This window comes from Calliopsis andreniformis, chromosome 6 (assembly GCF_051401765.1).
Source record: "Calliopsis andreniformis isolate RMS-2024a chromosome 6, iyCalAndr_principal, whole genome shotgun sequence".
NCBI classification, from domain to species: Eukaryota; Metazoa; Arthropoda; class Insecta; order Hymenoptera; family Andrenidae; genus Calliopsis; species Calliopsis andreniformis.
Genome location: NC_135067.1, coordinates 20,831,967 through 20,848,195, shown reverse-complemented (window position 1 = coordinate 20,848,195; position 16,229 = coordinate 20,831,967). Strand labels below are relative to the sequence as shown.

Below are 16,229 nucleotides of genomic sequence, written 5' to 3'. Positions count from 1 at the left end.
ACACATTTTCGCTTTAGTTTTATCGCAAATCACACGTAAAAGCACCTTATTTAGCACCGAACAAAGTTTCAATGACTTTTTTTAGAGATTCTAAGTTTTAGTCACTTGATCCAATAGTAAGAACTCCGGTTACGTTTTACGTAGGTACTTATTTTACAACTTTGCATTTCCTGGGTTAACTATGTAGGTTATCCATAGAAATATCTATTTTCCTTTGGTTTGACTGTTCCTTTATATAATTCTGTGAGGCTGTGAATTCGAAATTCATAGGGAAAAAAGGTTTCGAATAATACTTTCAACACCCGCCCCTTCCAGTTAACTTTCAATTAAAATGCTTTTAATTCTTAAGGCTCGTCGCCCCTCGCGATCCAAATAGCAGGCAAAGAAACAAAATCGCTCGGCAAAAAAGGCTTCCCCCCTCGATCCAAAGTAGCGAGACAATCTTCCCCGCGGACTCGACCATAATTAAATATTACAAATGATCGCGCATCTGGAGAGTCGGCCTTCTATCTTTTTGCGCTTTTTGCCAGCGCCGTGAGAGAAAGAGATGCAGGACTAGCCTACCCTTCCACGCGATAACGATCCACGATCGCCCTGAAGGGAATCGTTCCGGCTTCGCGGCAGCGTAACTCGCTCTCTGCTCTCTCTCGTCACGCTCCGAGCGGAACCCCTTAACGCGCTTCTGCCTCTAAATGAAGAAAATCGAGGGGAAATTAATGCCAAGGCGTGAATCGAGCTTACCTCTACGCGTTTCCTCTCCGCAACAATTCACACCGGTTGATAAATTTCAATTCCTCCAGGGAGAAAGAACATTTTCAAAAAATATTCCATTTTCTAATATTTATTACTAACTTGATTTCCAGTCGCTATTGAGCCAATGTTGATTTTCTTTAATCGATTATAAATGCAATTTTTAATTATTTACCTAACCCAGACCTGAGGAAGTATGTTTAATATTACAAGAGTGGTATGGACAAATCATAAATTTTCCAAGCTGCGAGGAGAATAATGTACGATGTGACCATGGTCGGGCAGACGAAACGAGAGAGGGATGACTCGTTACGGCGTCATTACAATCGTAAATATTCGATATTATTTTACGATTATAATAACGTGGATGTATAATAAAATAATGACACGAGTAATGTAATACGAAAAACAACGGGCTCGCGAGCAGCATAATGAATAGACCAGAGTCACCCGATCGTTCTCGGGCGTTTTATTTAGACGGAATTGTTATTACAGCCTGCGTTAAAACCGTCCAGTACAAAGCCTGAACGCGTAGTTTTATTGTACGGCCGTGGAAAATACGACCACGCATTAAATTCAAAATATTTCGTCCCGTATGGGATTACACACACCCGTGGCTTTGCTTTTAATTATGCAACTCGCGTAGTCCTTGCGCGCGCCATGGAATTCTATGCGCGATTCATAAGTGTTTTGTTAAACGCAGGATTATCAATGCGACTCATTCCTAAGCGAAAAATTTCAACTTTGACAGCAAAATTATAATTCAGCTTATAATTAAAATTTTTGTTGAGCTACTGAAAAAAGCTGCTGACACATGAAAGGGTAGATTTCAATCAAGATTACTATTGTCATTCCTGAGATGATTCAATTTTCGTACCTCTAATGGGAGATCTATGTATGTCCATGCACACAATGGAGAATAGACTAGGACTACAAGCTCGAGCGGGTGACTATAGAAAAAAGTCTTCAAGTATGTATTCCCCGAAAGAAGCCCCTGAAGAACTGGTCCATCTGGCAAACTATCGAGCCCGTTTGCCACCGCTTTCTAACCCATCTCGGCACAGCTCGAAACCCGTCCCTCTTCATCAAGAAGTTCATAATCCGACCGCGCGACATACGCGCGACGCTGGAGTCAAAACGAACAGGTTTCACGTATGGGAGATTGCCAGAAGATTCCAGGTGCGAGCTTCCCTCCCGATCGTTCCAGCACACGTCCTATATCAATGTCGCTTACGAGCTCCATTCAACGTTCGCTTTATCAGCATAACCGGAAGCGAAACACTGCGAACACTTATCGGCCGGCTGTGAGTTCTTCTCGAAACGCTACTCGAAAGCGAGTAACTCGAACCTTCATTCGAGGGTATCGAGTCGCGAACCTGAGCATTTCCTTTCTCCGTAGACTTTCTGCCACTGGTTTCTATCGTAATAGTCGTAGCAAAATGTTTAATAGTCCTGAGAAGTCTTCTGGTTTTTTCTCCCTCGCAGAAACGTTTAATTATCTTCTGTTTTCTCTCGCCAATCCCGCGACACGAAGAGCCGAAACGAGAAACAGGAAGAAAGAGAGAGCTTTGACCCTTGTTCTGGCAGGTTCGTGGTTTCGTGTACAGCAAGGCAGTCGAGATCCATCTAGATAAAGAGTCGCGGAGCAACGATCCGTATCGGCCCACTGGAAGGACAATTGGAACCGAGATTTCGTAACGGCTACATAAATGTAAAGGCAAACGCGGTGCAACGCCTTCCTTCCCTCTGTAGACACAATCCTGGAATGCTGCCGGTGCTGCTGTATCGTTCGTTCCACCGATAGGAATTAAAATTCTGTGAATGCCTGCTCGTTCAGGAACGTTTTGTTAATGGTAGAACGCATGATGACCGGTATCAAATCGATTTCTTTCCCTGGACCAAACTTTATGTCCAACATCTACTCGTGTCAGGGGATCTAGAAGCAGTAGTCTCGAGACATTCCGTCCTTAAAAAAAGATTCTGACCATTATACTAATGCGTGCACGGTTCAACCTCAAATTTTTGATACCGAGGTGTTTTTTCATTATAGAGAGTCCATCGAGTCGAACTCCTGATACTTTAAAATCCGATGTACCGAATTCTGGTCGTATGTTACGTTAATCTGTTGGAGGAAACCATAGGGCATTTATCGAATATCTCTAAATTATTGTCATTAATAAAGGGCCACGGTAGCCGCAGCATTACGTTCGTTTGTAGCATGCCACTGGTCCGATCCCACGGCATGGACGCTGAATTATCGTCGAACCGTTAACGAGGGTAGAAATAACGAAGGCTGGGTGACGGGGCCAGTTCTCATCAGGACATTCACGAAATTTCTCTCCTAGGATACACGTGCGTGTGACGAGGGAGCAGAGAGGCTGGGCTTCTGATCCAACGGAGAAATCCGATACGATCGTGTTCTGGTGGGTCTCTCCCCCATGCCAACAGGACTTTTCCTTGTTTCGGTGGCCACGAGTCCGGTTGGAAAACACGTGTCCTGGTCGCAGGACGAACAAGTAGGAGACATGGGGCTGTCGCTCCGTCTTCCTCGTGTCTTTCGGCATTCCTCGTCCCATGTCGAGCACGAGGAATGCTCCTTCCTCTCTCACTCCCATATCATTGGGACACCGAGAAACGAAGGGATCTCTCGGCTCTCATCGACGATTCATCTTGGAAAAGCCAAGCGAACGGCAGCAGCAACGGCTGACCAGATGGGAGCAGGACCAACGGGGCGAAGTACAGAGAAGAAAGGACGAGGAAGAAGAAGGGCTGGAGGAGGAAGAGAGGGAACGGCGAAGAGGAGCAGCAACGAGATACGAGCTGGCACAGGGAAGGGAGAAAAAAAGGTGAAGGTGCAACGAGGTAGAAAGCAACCAGTCCAGGTCCAGGTATTCTATTATGCTCGGTTATCTAGATTATGGCATTCCTGCTTCGAGGAACCTGGCAACCTGGGGTGGACGGAATGGGGTGTTTCAGGATACCCGGCCTGGCTCCGATCTCTCTCCTTCTTCTCCTCCCTGCGTCACGGTTTCGTTGCTTCGGAGCACCCATTAATCCTCTTCTGTCGGGTGAAACTCCGAAATTAAAAAAAATATATGTGTAGATATATGTATGAAGGTGGATCTCTCCGAGGGAAACGGTTCGGCTACGAACAGGGTCCCCAGGTAGAGGCCGTTCCGGGCGATCCCTTTTTCTTACTTCGAATCGTGGAATTTGTTATACTCCATTGAATTGCGTTAAACCTTTCTGGAAACGAGCGACTCAACCGCCTCAGGAATAACCTTTCCTCGGTCTCGCACAAAAGAGTCATTCGTTGATCTGATGTCATTAGTGAGCCACGCATTCATCAGGCTGTAAAGGATGCGCTCGCCTCCAACTATTGTGGGAGATATTTTTGGTAACCTTTAACTAAATGGTTTTGAATCGACGCTTGTTTGGTGCTTGACGAAGTTCTATCATAAACTCCGCGTCTATAAAGACTCGCTCCAACTTCTAGAGACACTTTTACCACACACTATCCATTCCCATGGCACTCATCCCCATTTCCATACAAACAGACGCATCCCTCTCATTTCTAAGCCACTCGAAGTATCTCCTAAAACTTCCATTGGTACGGTTAAGTGACACTTGTGCTCGAAAAATTCTCACTCCCATCGTTTATCCATCAATCTCGTTCGTTAACGTCCAAGGAATTAATGCTACATTTTGGTCAGCGAAAACGTCTGACGCGTTCTGAGAAAAAACGAACGAACGCGTATGTACGCGTGTAAAAAGGTGGCCGTACGAAAACGGTGGGCCGAGAAACCCGGCAGCAGGTAGCCCGGGTCCAGGTGTTATGTTGCCGTATCCTAGGTTTCTACGTCTTTGTTTTAAGACCTCCCTATCATATTACACTAGTAGATTCCTTAGATCCGCGATCAGATTGTTCCAGCTCGAAGCACATGGCGCCCGCCTGTACACGCCACCAAAATTTCAGGAACAAACATTTTAAGGTAGATAATCCTGCCAGATAACCGGTGGCCCCCGAGACGAACCGCTCCTGCCAAGTATTTCCATTGTTCCCCTGGCGTTTTCGTGCCAGAGGGAACAGGGGTCAAAGGGGGGAGGGTTCTTCGGGAGGAACCCTGGGTGATTAGTCTCCGTTTGCAAATAATCGTCCCCTTGGCGCATGGCGCCTCTATCATGTGCAAAGAGGATGTCCCTTGTGCGTGCCGCGCCATGAACAAACCGACTGTCGTGTCAACATGTCGATCCATTAGCGAGGAAATTCTTGGAGTTTTGGGCGTGTCGGTATGTGGATAAATCCACCGACTATAGGACTAGGAGCGCGCCATTAGCGCGGTTCCGAGGTACATTAATGCTAGTACCGGTTTTGTGTACCCGCTGTGAGATAACTTTGTTAGATTTCTTTGTCTCGGGCTTGGATAAGGGGACGTAGAATCTAACGCGATGATTAGAATGTACGGCGGAGAACAATGGACGGGGTTAAAGAAACACAAGCCGGGAAACGCGGCGCGCGACGAGATTAGAGGCGGACCGAAGTCCGGTGGTTCAGGAAGGAGACTTCTGACTGCTTACTGCTATTAACAATCTTTCCGAAGGATATTTACTTTAATTAGATGAAACGGCTAAAGATGAACAATTCTTTCTTCAAATTCCTTCGTTTGAAATGGCAGTTTCCCTATAAAAGGAAAATTAAAGAACACGGTTTGATAGTAGCTCGTCACAATACCGCTCTCTCTCATGAGAAACTCGTGTAACAAAAAATGCAGAGCCTACACCTGCTTCGAGGTCCTTCATTAAGAAGTAACAGTATCGAGGCGCAATGGAAATTTGCAATCCTGTTTCCTGCCTTGAGCAACGGGATCTTCTGCGCAGGAAAATTCCGCGAAACATGCGACAGATGTTATCGAGAGGTGATCCTTTCGGTCGCATCGAGTGGAGCCTGGTGCGCTGCGCTGAGAGGTAACTGTGCCTCCTCGAGGTGGATCGATTAATGAGGTCCGATAACGGGGATGATTACTTCATTACGCGACGGTCGTTTTACCACGAAAGTCGTACCGTTCGTCGGAGATGCGTCGAGGACTCGAGTAGGGAGCGATCGAGCAAGGATCCAGCGCAGCCAGGTCCTTGAGAGAGTCGTAAACGAGCGGCTGGCGGTTTCCGGTCGGCTCCACAGATGGCGCCGGTTGTATGGTTAAGGAGCTCTGCGCGAGAGAACCGCTCCTCCTGGAAAGGTTCGAAGACCTTTCGAGCGCCCGAGCCACTTCGGGAATTACCTCTGACTACTTTATGCTTTCCATGTACGCTTTGCAAACGTCATTCTCATAGTTTACATTAATTTTTTATTGTATGCGTGTGAAAAATTCTCCGAAGACTGCTGTTCATGCTTTGGAGATGAGGATCGTTGGTTGAAAGTTTCTTCGATTAATTACTAGCAAAGTCTTGATGTAATCTTGACCCAGAAATAGCGAAGTGTTTGTCAAGTGAATAAGGCTATCGATAATGGTTACCGAGAAAACAATGACCATACGGCAATTGACTCGTTGCTATAAAGAAGTCTTTAAATGAGTTATAAGAGATACTGCATTCTACGTGGAATCGACTAGAGATAGCGCCTCGAAAGTCGCAAAGTAAACCGGTCAGAGTTTAACAAAGATTGGATTATCTAGTTTCTAACTATCGATCAGAGTCGACATCTGTGCCATATGCAGACCCCTTCCGCGAAATCTATAAAAGAAACAGGCTGTTAGGTGTATATAAATGGACTCGCAAGTCCACATTTAGCGTGTAATAGACGGTCTATCCATCTACGACCCGTTGCGTTATTAAACGAGTACGCCAACTATGGCGAATCCATTGTGGCTCTATTTATAATCGGCTCCCGATCTTCAGGGAAAGATTTGACATTTTCTATGAGAATAACGGGGTCTTGACGCACATCTTGCTTGCGAATGTGTTAGTGATTCATAGGAAACGCTTCAATCAGCGTCAGCTTCTTTTTATAGACAGACGATCCTTACATCCAGACTGTTGAAGGCTATACACACGGGTACTATAGAAAATTCGCATTTGATAACCGAAGCAACTGCGAAAATTGATCAATTTTTAGGTGTCTGCCTTCGGCCAATGGTCCACTGGTGACCATTCACGGTGGGCCATGTAAATGTAACAATCGCTTGAAAGTTGCGTGTGCAGGGGTCGCCGGCAAGTGCGTACGCGCGAATGTTGCACACGCACACGGGTCTACGAAGCGCGCACATCACCCCGCGGACGTGAATGGACCGCTCATTACGGGATAATGGGTTATTTCGATCCTCCTCGAATTACCGAGTCGACAATGAGGGATTCGATTCGAAAAAGCCTCGCTCCCGCTCCCTTCCTTTGGTCCGTCGGAGCCGCGAGCCCTTTCAGGGTCCCAGCGAGCGGTGGATTGGAAGCGAGATGGCGTAAAGAAAAAAAAAGGACAGAGGGAAGAGGACGAAAAAATGAAAAGAGGAGGGGGAGGAGGCAGGGTGGGGCGAGGGAGGGAGGTGGAGAGGAGCGGGTAGCTACGGGACGAAGGGGGCGAAAGAAAGGCACAAGTTTTGGCCGGTGGCTCGAAAACCAAGGAGACAAATGAGGACGAGCGAGCGAGGATACGTCGTGGAAGGGACCGAGAGGCAGTTCCTCTCCCGCTCGTGTTCGCTCCTTCTCTCCTCTCCGTGGTCCCTTCGTGGAACGTATGCACCGCAGGACCTCGAGGTGCAATCTCCTCCGCGGACGAAACGTGCACTTATACGCGGTTCACGCTTCTCCCCACGCGGAGACACGCGTGTCCTCTCGTCCTCTCCTCCGACCGCGATGTCGCCGCCTCTTCCCGCTCCCCGCGGCTTCGGAAATCGTCGGCATTACGGCGACACTTCCGGGTGTGACGCCGCGGAAATCGACATTGTCCCCATCCCCTTGCCCTTGCGGTTCTTTCACTCGCCGTTGCTCGAGACACCGTCGCGAGGATCGACGCCAGGAAGAACGGGATTTTCTTTTAGCTGTAGGATTGTCGCGGCCAGAAACTAGGGACAAAGGACAGAGATATCGCGATAACAATCGGTCTGACGTGGATCGTGGCTTTTCCTTCGCGACTACCTTTATCTACTATCTGAGTCTTTTGTCGAGCTTTTCGATGTTTACCTTTGATCAGCAATTTTAATCTCTCAGTGGCTGTGTGATGTTTTGTACAGCAATTAGGTAAATGAGGATCTCATACATAAGAGTAGACAAAAGAATAGAAATTAGTTTTGGTTAATCTTTGGACATCCCAAAACGTTTTCTACTTTCTCGAAGCAACGTGCAGTCTGCAGAGACGAAGGAACCTCGCGAGTACAGAGCATATCCTTTGCCGGTAACATGCCGTCATATTACGATCGATAATTGCGCTGCGGGTGAAACAAGGCTGTGCTAAAGTCCTTTGAAACCGAGAGTCTTACAAGCTCCACGGTGGAGACAAAAAACGAATGCATCGATCATGAGCTAATTGGGGCAACGTGAGGATCTTTCGCGGGTTCTCGTGGGAATGAAATTATTCCTTGGTACGAGACGCATGCTGGGATCGGAGACGTGTATGTACTCACCCATACACCCCCGGGGCAGCAATTACTTTAAGTGTATAGTGATATCCGACTAGATATTAATGACGTTCCTTCGCAGATGAAATCGCGTGCTGACCACGGATAACGCAGCCCAGTGTACACACGTAGGCGCGAATTAATTGGCGTAATAACGATTATTACCGGTGCGCCTCGTCTACTATCAAAACGATACACTTTTTTCCTTTGGCATGTACCTCTTGAGCTACGAGCGCGCGCCACCACCTGCTGAGCCGTGGAAATTTTCATCGCGACTATGTTTGCCCTGCGGGGACGCCGAGTTACACGCGATTCGCTCTGCTATCGACTGCCAAGGGGATACACGTCTCAGGGAAAAATCGAATGCGTGGGTACATGATGTGAAATATCGTTCGTGCTTTGTCATCGATCGAGCCTATCTGTCGTCCACAATGCCCGATTATTCTATAATTCTGATGTACGACTCGATCCCCTTCCGATTGCTCTCTGACCGTCTCCCATGTTGGCCAAATATCAATATCCACAGAGCGGGAAAATTAATTCCGCTTGGGGGCATTAGACACGCGTCGGCTGGATGACTGTGGCAAGATTGTGGAAGAAATTTAGTGCCTTCAATCAGCGCACATGTCTCCTTCCTCAAGTATGGTAAACTTCAAAAACACACAAGGGACGTTTTTCATTTTCAGAAAAATAACCAACCTGAAATCTCCCTTCATTGACACATCCATTTTATCACATACGGCGATAGTACAAGCTTCTCAAAAGGGGAGACATAAATTTTCCTGACCGAAGTTCACCTTTTATGGATTAGGATCTAGATTCTGTGAGAACACGTAATCGCGTGTAAGCCTGACCGCTATGCCATAGGGGGCTGTTACCCTCGACGAATGTCTCTACTTTAGCCCTCGAGTTTTTGTAACAGGAAACAGCTGGCGCGGAGGGGACAGTTTTCCGAGGATTTGGTGGTCCATTTCCATCGAAGGCGCCTGTGCCACTCGGAGACGCGTTTTCCCTATGCGTCTGGCCTCCGGTTTCCAGGCGATCGTGCTACTTGGCCCTGGCTGCGGGTCTGGTTCGCGCTTAATTAACCGTAACGCGGTCCTCGTAGCTCGTAACGCCCCGACGGTGTACGCTTTTTCTCCCTTACGGTGACTCGAGTGGCTGCGGCTTATTGTTGGCGGAGCAGGAAGCGGGAGGAGCACCGGTTGCCAGTGCCTGGGACACAGAGTAATGATGTACACGCTGTGCTTACGCTAATAATGATCTTTTGTTTCTCTGGCCTCTTCGCCGATTTTTAACCAAGATATTAAATACTGATAACGCTGGGATTTATTGCACGCCGCGCGACGCCAGATAAACGCGCACCACCGACCCTCGACTGCCGAGACGCGGCGACTTTTTCACGGTTTCCCGTCGAGCCAGCCACGGAGAAAATCAAATATTACCGCGTACTGACTTCCCCATGGGGAGACCTTACTACTATTCATGCAACTCGCATTCGATTAACCCTCCAGCGACGGACTCCGTACGTCATATCTCTCATTTTTTGCTAAAACATTATAATTGCGTTTAAGGGAGTTTTTCTAAACGATTTCTAAATAATTCTGAAATACACGAAACGTATTTTCAATCTGATTTCTTTGCGCTTCTGTATCCACTTTGACAAAACATCGCTTTTCTGCGACTTTTTGTTTCGTCTCTCGCGTTCATTGTTATTTACTAGAGAGCAGTGATTCTTTCATGCAGGCAGATATTCTCATGAAGAGAAAATTACGCGAAAGTAGTAGCACTTATGGGTTCGTAAATCAATCGCGACCATTTTCTTGACTGTCGTTCTCGCAGCGCGTTTTCGTTCTTTTTCGTAGCTGTAATGCGAACTGCGCTTCGGCTCGTGTTCGTTTCGCGACCAGAGAGAGCGAGAGGATGATCTCCTTTGATCCAGACGATTCGATGGAACACGAAACACGTGGTAACAGGAAGAAGGCGTCCCACAAGTTCATGGAGATATTTACGCACTGTCCGCGCACTCGTAAACGTCACCGCGGTGTCTCGCGTCTCGTTTTTCTCGCTGACGTGACGCCACTACGGCCCGTTAGCCTTTAATGATGAATAATTAATTTGCAGCTCGTTAAGCGACGCCCGACGTCCTCGAGAGGACGCGAACGCGATTTCATGCCATTCATAATGGGCCTGATAGGTCGTCTTCACCACAACTCGAGTCATCCTTTTTTAAGTCATTCATAGGATGTCGTATGTTTGGCGCTTTTTAACTTGTTAGGTTTTTTCATTTTTTCTTTTTTCACTTGGTGGACCTTTTAAGTGGTTACTTGAAAATTTACGCGATATTTGTCGATTATTATTCATTGGTTTCGCTAGGAATTTTCAATTTTCTCGAATGCAGTGTACAAGCGGAGGAAAAGGACGATTTGAAGGCGGTGTTGCAAATGAAGGGGTTTTCATGTTATCGATAATGATACCTTGTGACGCGGGATACTGACACTCTACCACTTTGCTTCTCTTGCAATTTGCCTTCCAAGAAGATTAGTTTATCGTTTGATTAACTAAATACGGAAATTTCTGGGTAATTTAATTTTGCATACTTGCTACCGTGGTTTTAAACGAAGAAAATTTTTTCTTCCTTCCACGAGTTGGTGAGTAGCTTCGAAAAACAAGCTTCTAGCTATTTTTACGTGACTTTATTGTCCTAACGTTCTATTTCATCTGTTACAGGATCGTAGTGAAGCAATGGTTCCAACTCATGATTTCTCTTAAGTCCACATAGTGGTAAGTCTTCAACATCAGTTAAAAAACTGCATAAAATCGATGTCAAGGTTGCATTTCTGATTTTTCACACACCTTCTTCGTCGTGACTAAAAAAGGTTCTTTTGTTTCCGCGTGATTCGCCACGATAGCGGTGCGCAGTGTCGATGGTTATTTCCATGAATCTGCCAGCGAATTCTTATTCTTGGGTACGAAGGGTACTAGTTTCCTCGGGGAAACCGCTGATTTGTGGCCGCTGCAAATCGATGTTGCCTTAATACACGAAGCTATAAAGCGCCACGAAACGGAGCTACTGAGCGAAGGATAATAGGAACCTCCGGTTAGCTTTTCAAAAACGAGCTTCGCGGCGTATACTCACCAGCAATTTAATAACGGTATCCAGGTCCGTGTTAAAGTGTAACGGTTTATGAAATCCGCACTGACGAAAATTAAGATTTTTCAGCACGCCAGCGTGCTTGGTCTAATTTCATTTACCGCGTATCCTTAACGCTCCAGCCGCTAAATCTACCATTATCCGCGCGTGTTCCACAATTTGTTCGGTCGATTATTTGTACAATAGAATGGAATTTTACTTAGATTTCAAACTTCACAGAAATAATTCACAACAAGCTGATTTTAATCAAATGACAACAGTGTCGTTATTTTTGGTACGACTTCAACCTGTTATTCATTAAGTTTACTCATGTTTGTTAATGTGTGTGACTTACTGGTTGGAATAATTAGACTCACGTTAGTGCCGACGTTCGCACAGATCTTGATTTTTTAATTTCTCAGAAGAAAACTCGTTAACCGTCAACTAGTTCTCGTTGGCCTCCGCCTTGGGACACGTGTCGCGCGATCGCGTCAGGCAAAAATAACGGGCTAAAAAATGTCAAAACAGTGGCTGCTCAGAAATAAGAATATTTTTTTACACCGAAAAGAAAGATCTTCACTGTAAGAAATTACTGAAACTCGAGCCGATAAGTTCCTCTGGTTGATCCGAATATACCTAATCATCTTTGATGTATCGATATTATCAGTAAGGTGATCGTGAAATATTAGATACAATTTAATACTTTGTCAGCACCTTAGACTACCGCGAGGATTAACGATGTAGTCAGCGAAAAAGGCGATAGGGCGTATTACGCGTACGTGCAAACAAGTACAATACGAAAACGGTGTGCACACGATAACAAGAAATACTTATTGCTGTGGACTGTTCCCTCCGTACCTTCCCGAACCTGATAGAATCGTCTAGCCGCGCTCGGAGAGTTCAATAATCTACAGTGGCACATCTTCTGACCCGGCGTTCGAGTCTCCAGCGGCGCTCTGGCGTCTGCTGCCATCTGTGTCGCTGTTTCGCGTAAAAGACTGCCGATTCATCGAAATTCTCATACAAATCAATTACCTCGATGAAATAGCTGTTCGATCACGCGTCATTGACCCCTCCAGAAATTTGAAAGTTTCGTGTCACGTTCCAAGGAGACGTTTACAGCGTTTTCCCATAAACATTACGTCACTTAAAGGCTCGCGACACGCCCAGGCAAGCGGATGGATCGTTTTTAATACATTTCGTAGTGGCTTCAAAGGGATTCCCCCCTCCATCGAAAACGCAACGAGGTAGTAAATGTCAATCTTTCTCTGCCTCTCTCCATCTCTTTCTCTCTGTGCTTTAACAGAATACGCCTTCCACGGCGTGCCTTGTGGAAACAGATTTATGGTAATCAAGGAGCCACTGGTTTCCATGCCGCGCTGACAGCTTTCTTTCTCTCGTTCGCGCTCTTTTTATTCCAACCTCCCCTCCTCCTTTCTTTCGTTTTCGAAACGAATTTCGATTTTCCAATAAGCAGTGAAGATTTACAGCCCCCGGGAGGGCGCGCACATTTCTCCTCGCTTCTTCTTCCCATTTCTTTTCGCCCCTTTTTCGCTCGCTATATACGCGTTACTTCCTTTTCGATTTTTTTCTGCACCGGGACGTGTTTTTTACTGCCCTCCGTACGTCCCACGAAGAAGAAGACCGTCTGACAACGTCCTTCTCCTTCGCGAAATGGATTCTCACACGTACACGCTACACACACCAAGCGCCACACACGCACACGTTCACGGGGCCACCTTTCGTCCAGGCTCTGTAAGTAATGCATGCGCGACTTCAAACCGATCGTCAAAGTCAGCCGGACACGTCGGACGGGGTTCCTTATACGAGAGGAGAATAGGGCGCACGGATTTTCGGTTCTGCGACTTGCACGCACACATTTCTCACTGGCAACCTCCACTGTGGACCTTTACTAACAATACACGATGTATTCGCGATGAAAACTTGTTTTCTTATTTACGTAGCAAATTATTACGTATCCATGAATGGAGTGACATTTTGAAAATAATAGGGATATGGAGCGTATGAATGCCCTGTGTTACAAGAATTTTTACAGTAGTCTTAGAAAGTAGATGAAAGCTCAGAAAATCTGGATAAAATATAAGATAAGATAATACTTCATTGCAAAATAAAATCTGTCTAAAAGTGGTCCCTTTATTTCGCTCTGTACGTCGATTTTCGCCCATTCCACGGACCCCTCGGTATTCGAGCGTGGGTCCGTCGGAAGCCTGGCAAAAATCCACGTTTTACGAGCGTTCCTCCGCCGATCGAATTAGCTTCTGGCGGAACACACCCCGAGACGCCAATCGAGAAAACGATCGGCAAGAAATTCCGGCCGATCGAGAAAATTACCCGCGCCAAGCAGGTTTCTCGTGCTTGAAAAAAGGTATTGGCCCGATTACAATGTTGACGCGAGTCGCGAGGCTGTACAACAACTATACAACGTGAGGATTTACGCGCTTTTCAGTAGGCAGCGGTAAAAACTATCGCGAACTACGCAGATTACCGCGACGAGCGCAAGAAATGGCTCGACTAACGAGCCACATATAAGGGCTGTTCTTTCTCACTATAAAAAAATGAATAAAATGGAACGGTACAAGATTTTCATGTAACTGGTACTGTTAGAACTGTTTCGTCATATTTGACGATATTTTTAACTGTGATACACTTTTTTCGACTTTTATCTTTAAGTACTCCAATTTTTACGTATAACACAAATTCGTGCTACTGATATTAAAATTCAAATTTATGCAAGTCGAGTCCACCCATTGCGATTCTAGCATTCAATTATTAATGCATACTGCATGTTAGCCCAGTATTTGTGGTTGTGTGGGCAGTATCGAAGTAGCTGATGACTGTACGCGGAAGAAAGAGCGTAGTCGTTCACTGCAATTATATAGGAATGTGTTTCTGGGATTCTTCCCCTAGAAATACGTGTATGCATCTCGATATACACAGTAGTTAGAGTGTTAATGCGAATTTATGGGTGACATTTGATGTTGGTGAAGACAGGTCTCGCGAACAGTGATTTTTTGTCAAAGATTTACGCGTAGATTCGGACAGCTCGGAGAAGCAGAAAAATGCCGTAACAAATTAGATTAACCACATAATGCGGATTTAATTGGCGGTGTAGTGAATCGGGTGTGCCGCTTCGGTTTGCCGAGCGCCAGTAATTTTGCTCGCTTCTGTCTACGAGCAGGAAGCAAACAGCGGCTGAGCTCGCTTATAGATTTTTTCCTTAGATAAAATAACGAGCCCTCGTTACAGGGTCGAATTTACACGTCTCGTGAGAAACTACTGTACTGCGATTAGAGGAGTTAATATTTCACGCGCCACGTGGGACCTTGAGTAAAATGTTTATGGAAACTTTGCCACCGTTTTTATTTTGCTTGACCTTTTCTCGTTTAACACTTCTACTTCAATACCTTCTTTAAATCAAGAAATCATCGACGGAATATTTTGAAGCAAAGTTCTAAAGGGTTTCAAAATTGCAAGATCTATCTTGTCAGCTGTCCATAGGAACCGAAACAAGATAAAATCCTTCGACATTCGTGCAGCATGGATCCAAGAATATCTCTCGCGCATAAAAGCTTCAGACAAAGTGTTAAGCGTCTCCTGTTAGGAAATTGATCGCTGGTGCTCGGTACCACGGGTAATTTCCCGTGTCCGTGGCCGGTGGAAATCGCCGTTTCTTCGCCTTTATTGTCGACGATTTGGACGGGATCGTGGACGAAACGATCTCCAGTGCGGACCATTCGCAAGCGCATTAAAGCGAGTGCGACGTCGCGATGCACCCTATAATTTTGGCAGACACGATACCGCGGCTAGGGATGCGCGCCGCGATAAAAGCTCCGCCGGAAACAGACGGAGGAAAGTAGACGTGAGAGGGTCGTTATTCAAACGCGACGACGCCGTGAGAAATCGATTCTCGGGCCAGGTTCAAAACGCTTTGGCACGCGTGCCAACGACTACGTCGTACCGACGGTCCCCGAAACGCAGACGAAAATCTGGCCCTGTTGACCACGTGGCGTCGCCTCGAAGACAGTCGCGAGCCCGCGGGAACAGTCGAAGTTAGCGGAAAATAAAGAAGAAAATAGTGCGCACTTACATAGAATTGGTGGTGTTCCAGTACATGCTGATCGACTTCGCGCAGTTGCTCACTGTCGATAGCAGAACCGTTTGCAGGCAGATGAGGAACACCAAAGTCGCAAAGGACGTGGAAACCATCGTAACAACGTGGACACGAACCAAGCGCACCGTCACACCACGCTCTCACCGTGACCCAATAACAAATAACAACAATAACAGCACCTGCACCTTCGTTGCTGTCGTCCACGACCACTTTCCACCACCGCCACACCACATCCACACTTCGCACTATCCCGGTTAGCGGTTCTTCCGCCGATTTTTCCAATTCTCCTGGCACTGCGGAACAGAGCACCTCTCGTATCCTCTCGCCTCGGCCGTTATCCTTCGAGCGTTCCCAAAGAACGTCCAACTTCCGACGACCAGAGGTACCCGCTTGACTGTGTTCCAGTTGGAGCACGGATCACTGGGTAGATCGGTGGACTCACGAACGGTGAGATTCTTCGGTCGAGTCGCTCGAGATAGCTGTCTGATTAGATCCGATCGAATTTCTCCGGTGTTCGGTTGTTTCCAACGCTGTCCGCCGAGGTACGCGTCCCATGGGTCCACCCCGAGTTTCTCTCACCTGGAGCGCACCTTGCCAGCACCCCTCTCAT

The 16,229-nt window shown here is 46.6% G+C and overlaps 1 protein-coding gene across 1 annotated transcript in view; it reads right to left on the bottom strand.

Moving 5' to 3' along the window:
* Ephrin (ephrin) overlaps positions 1-15,714 on the bottom strand; it is a 40,049-nt gene extending 24,335 nt beyond the window's left edge. Inside the window, exon 1 of the mRNA XM_076380856.1 lies at positions 15,596-15,714. Within this exon, the coding sequence (XP_076236971.1) occupies positions 15,596-15,714 (119 nt within the window). The remainder of the gene's footprint in view (positions 1-15,595) is intronic.
* Between the last annotated feature and the right edge of the window lie 515 nt (positions 15,715-16,229).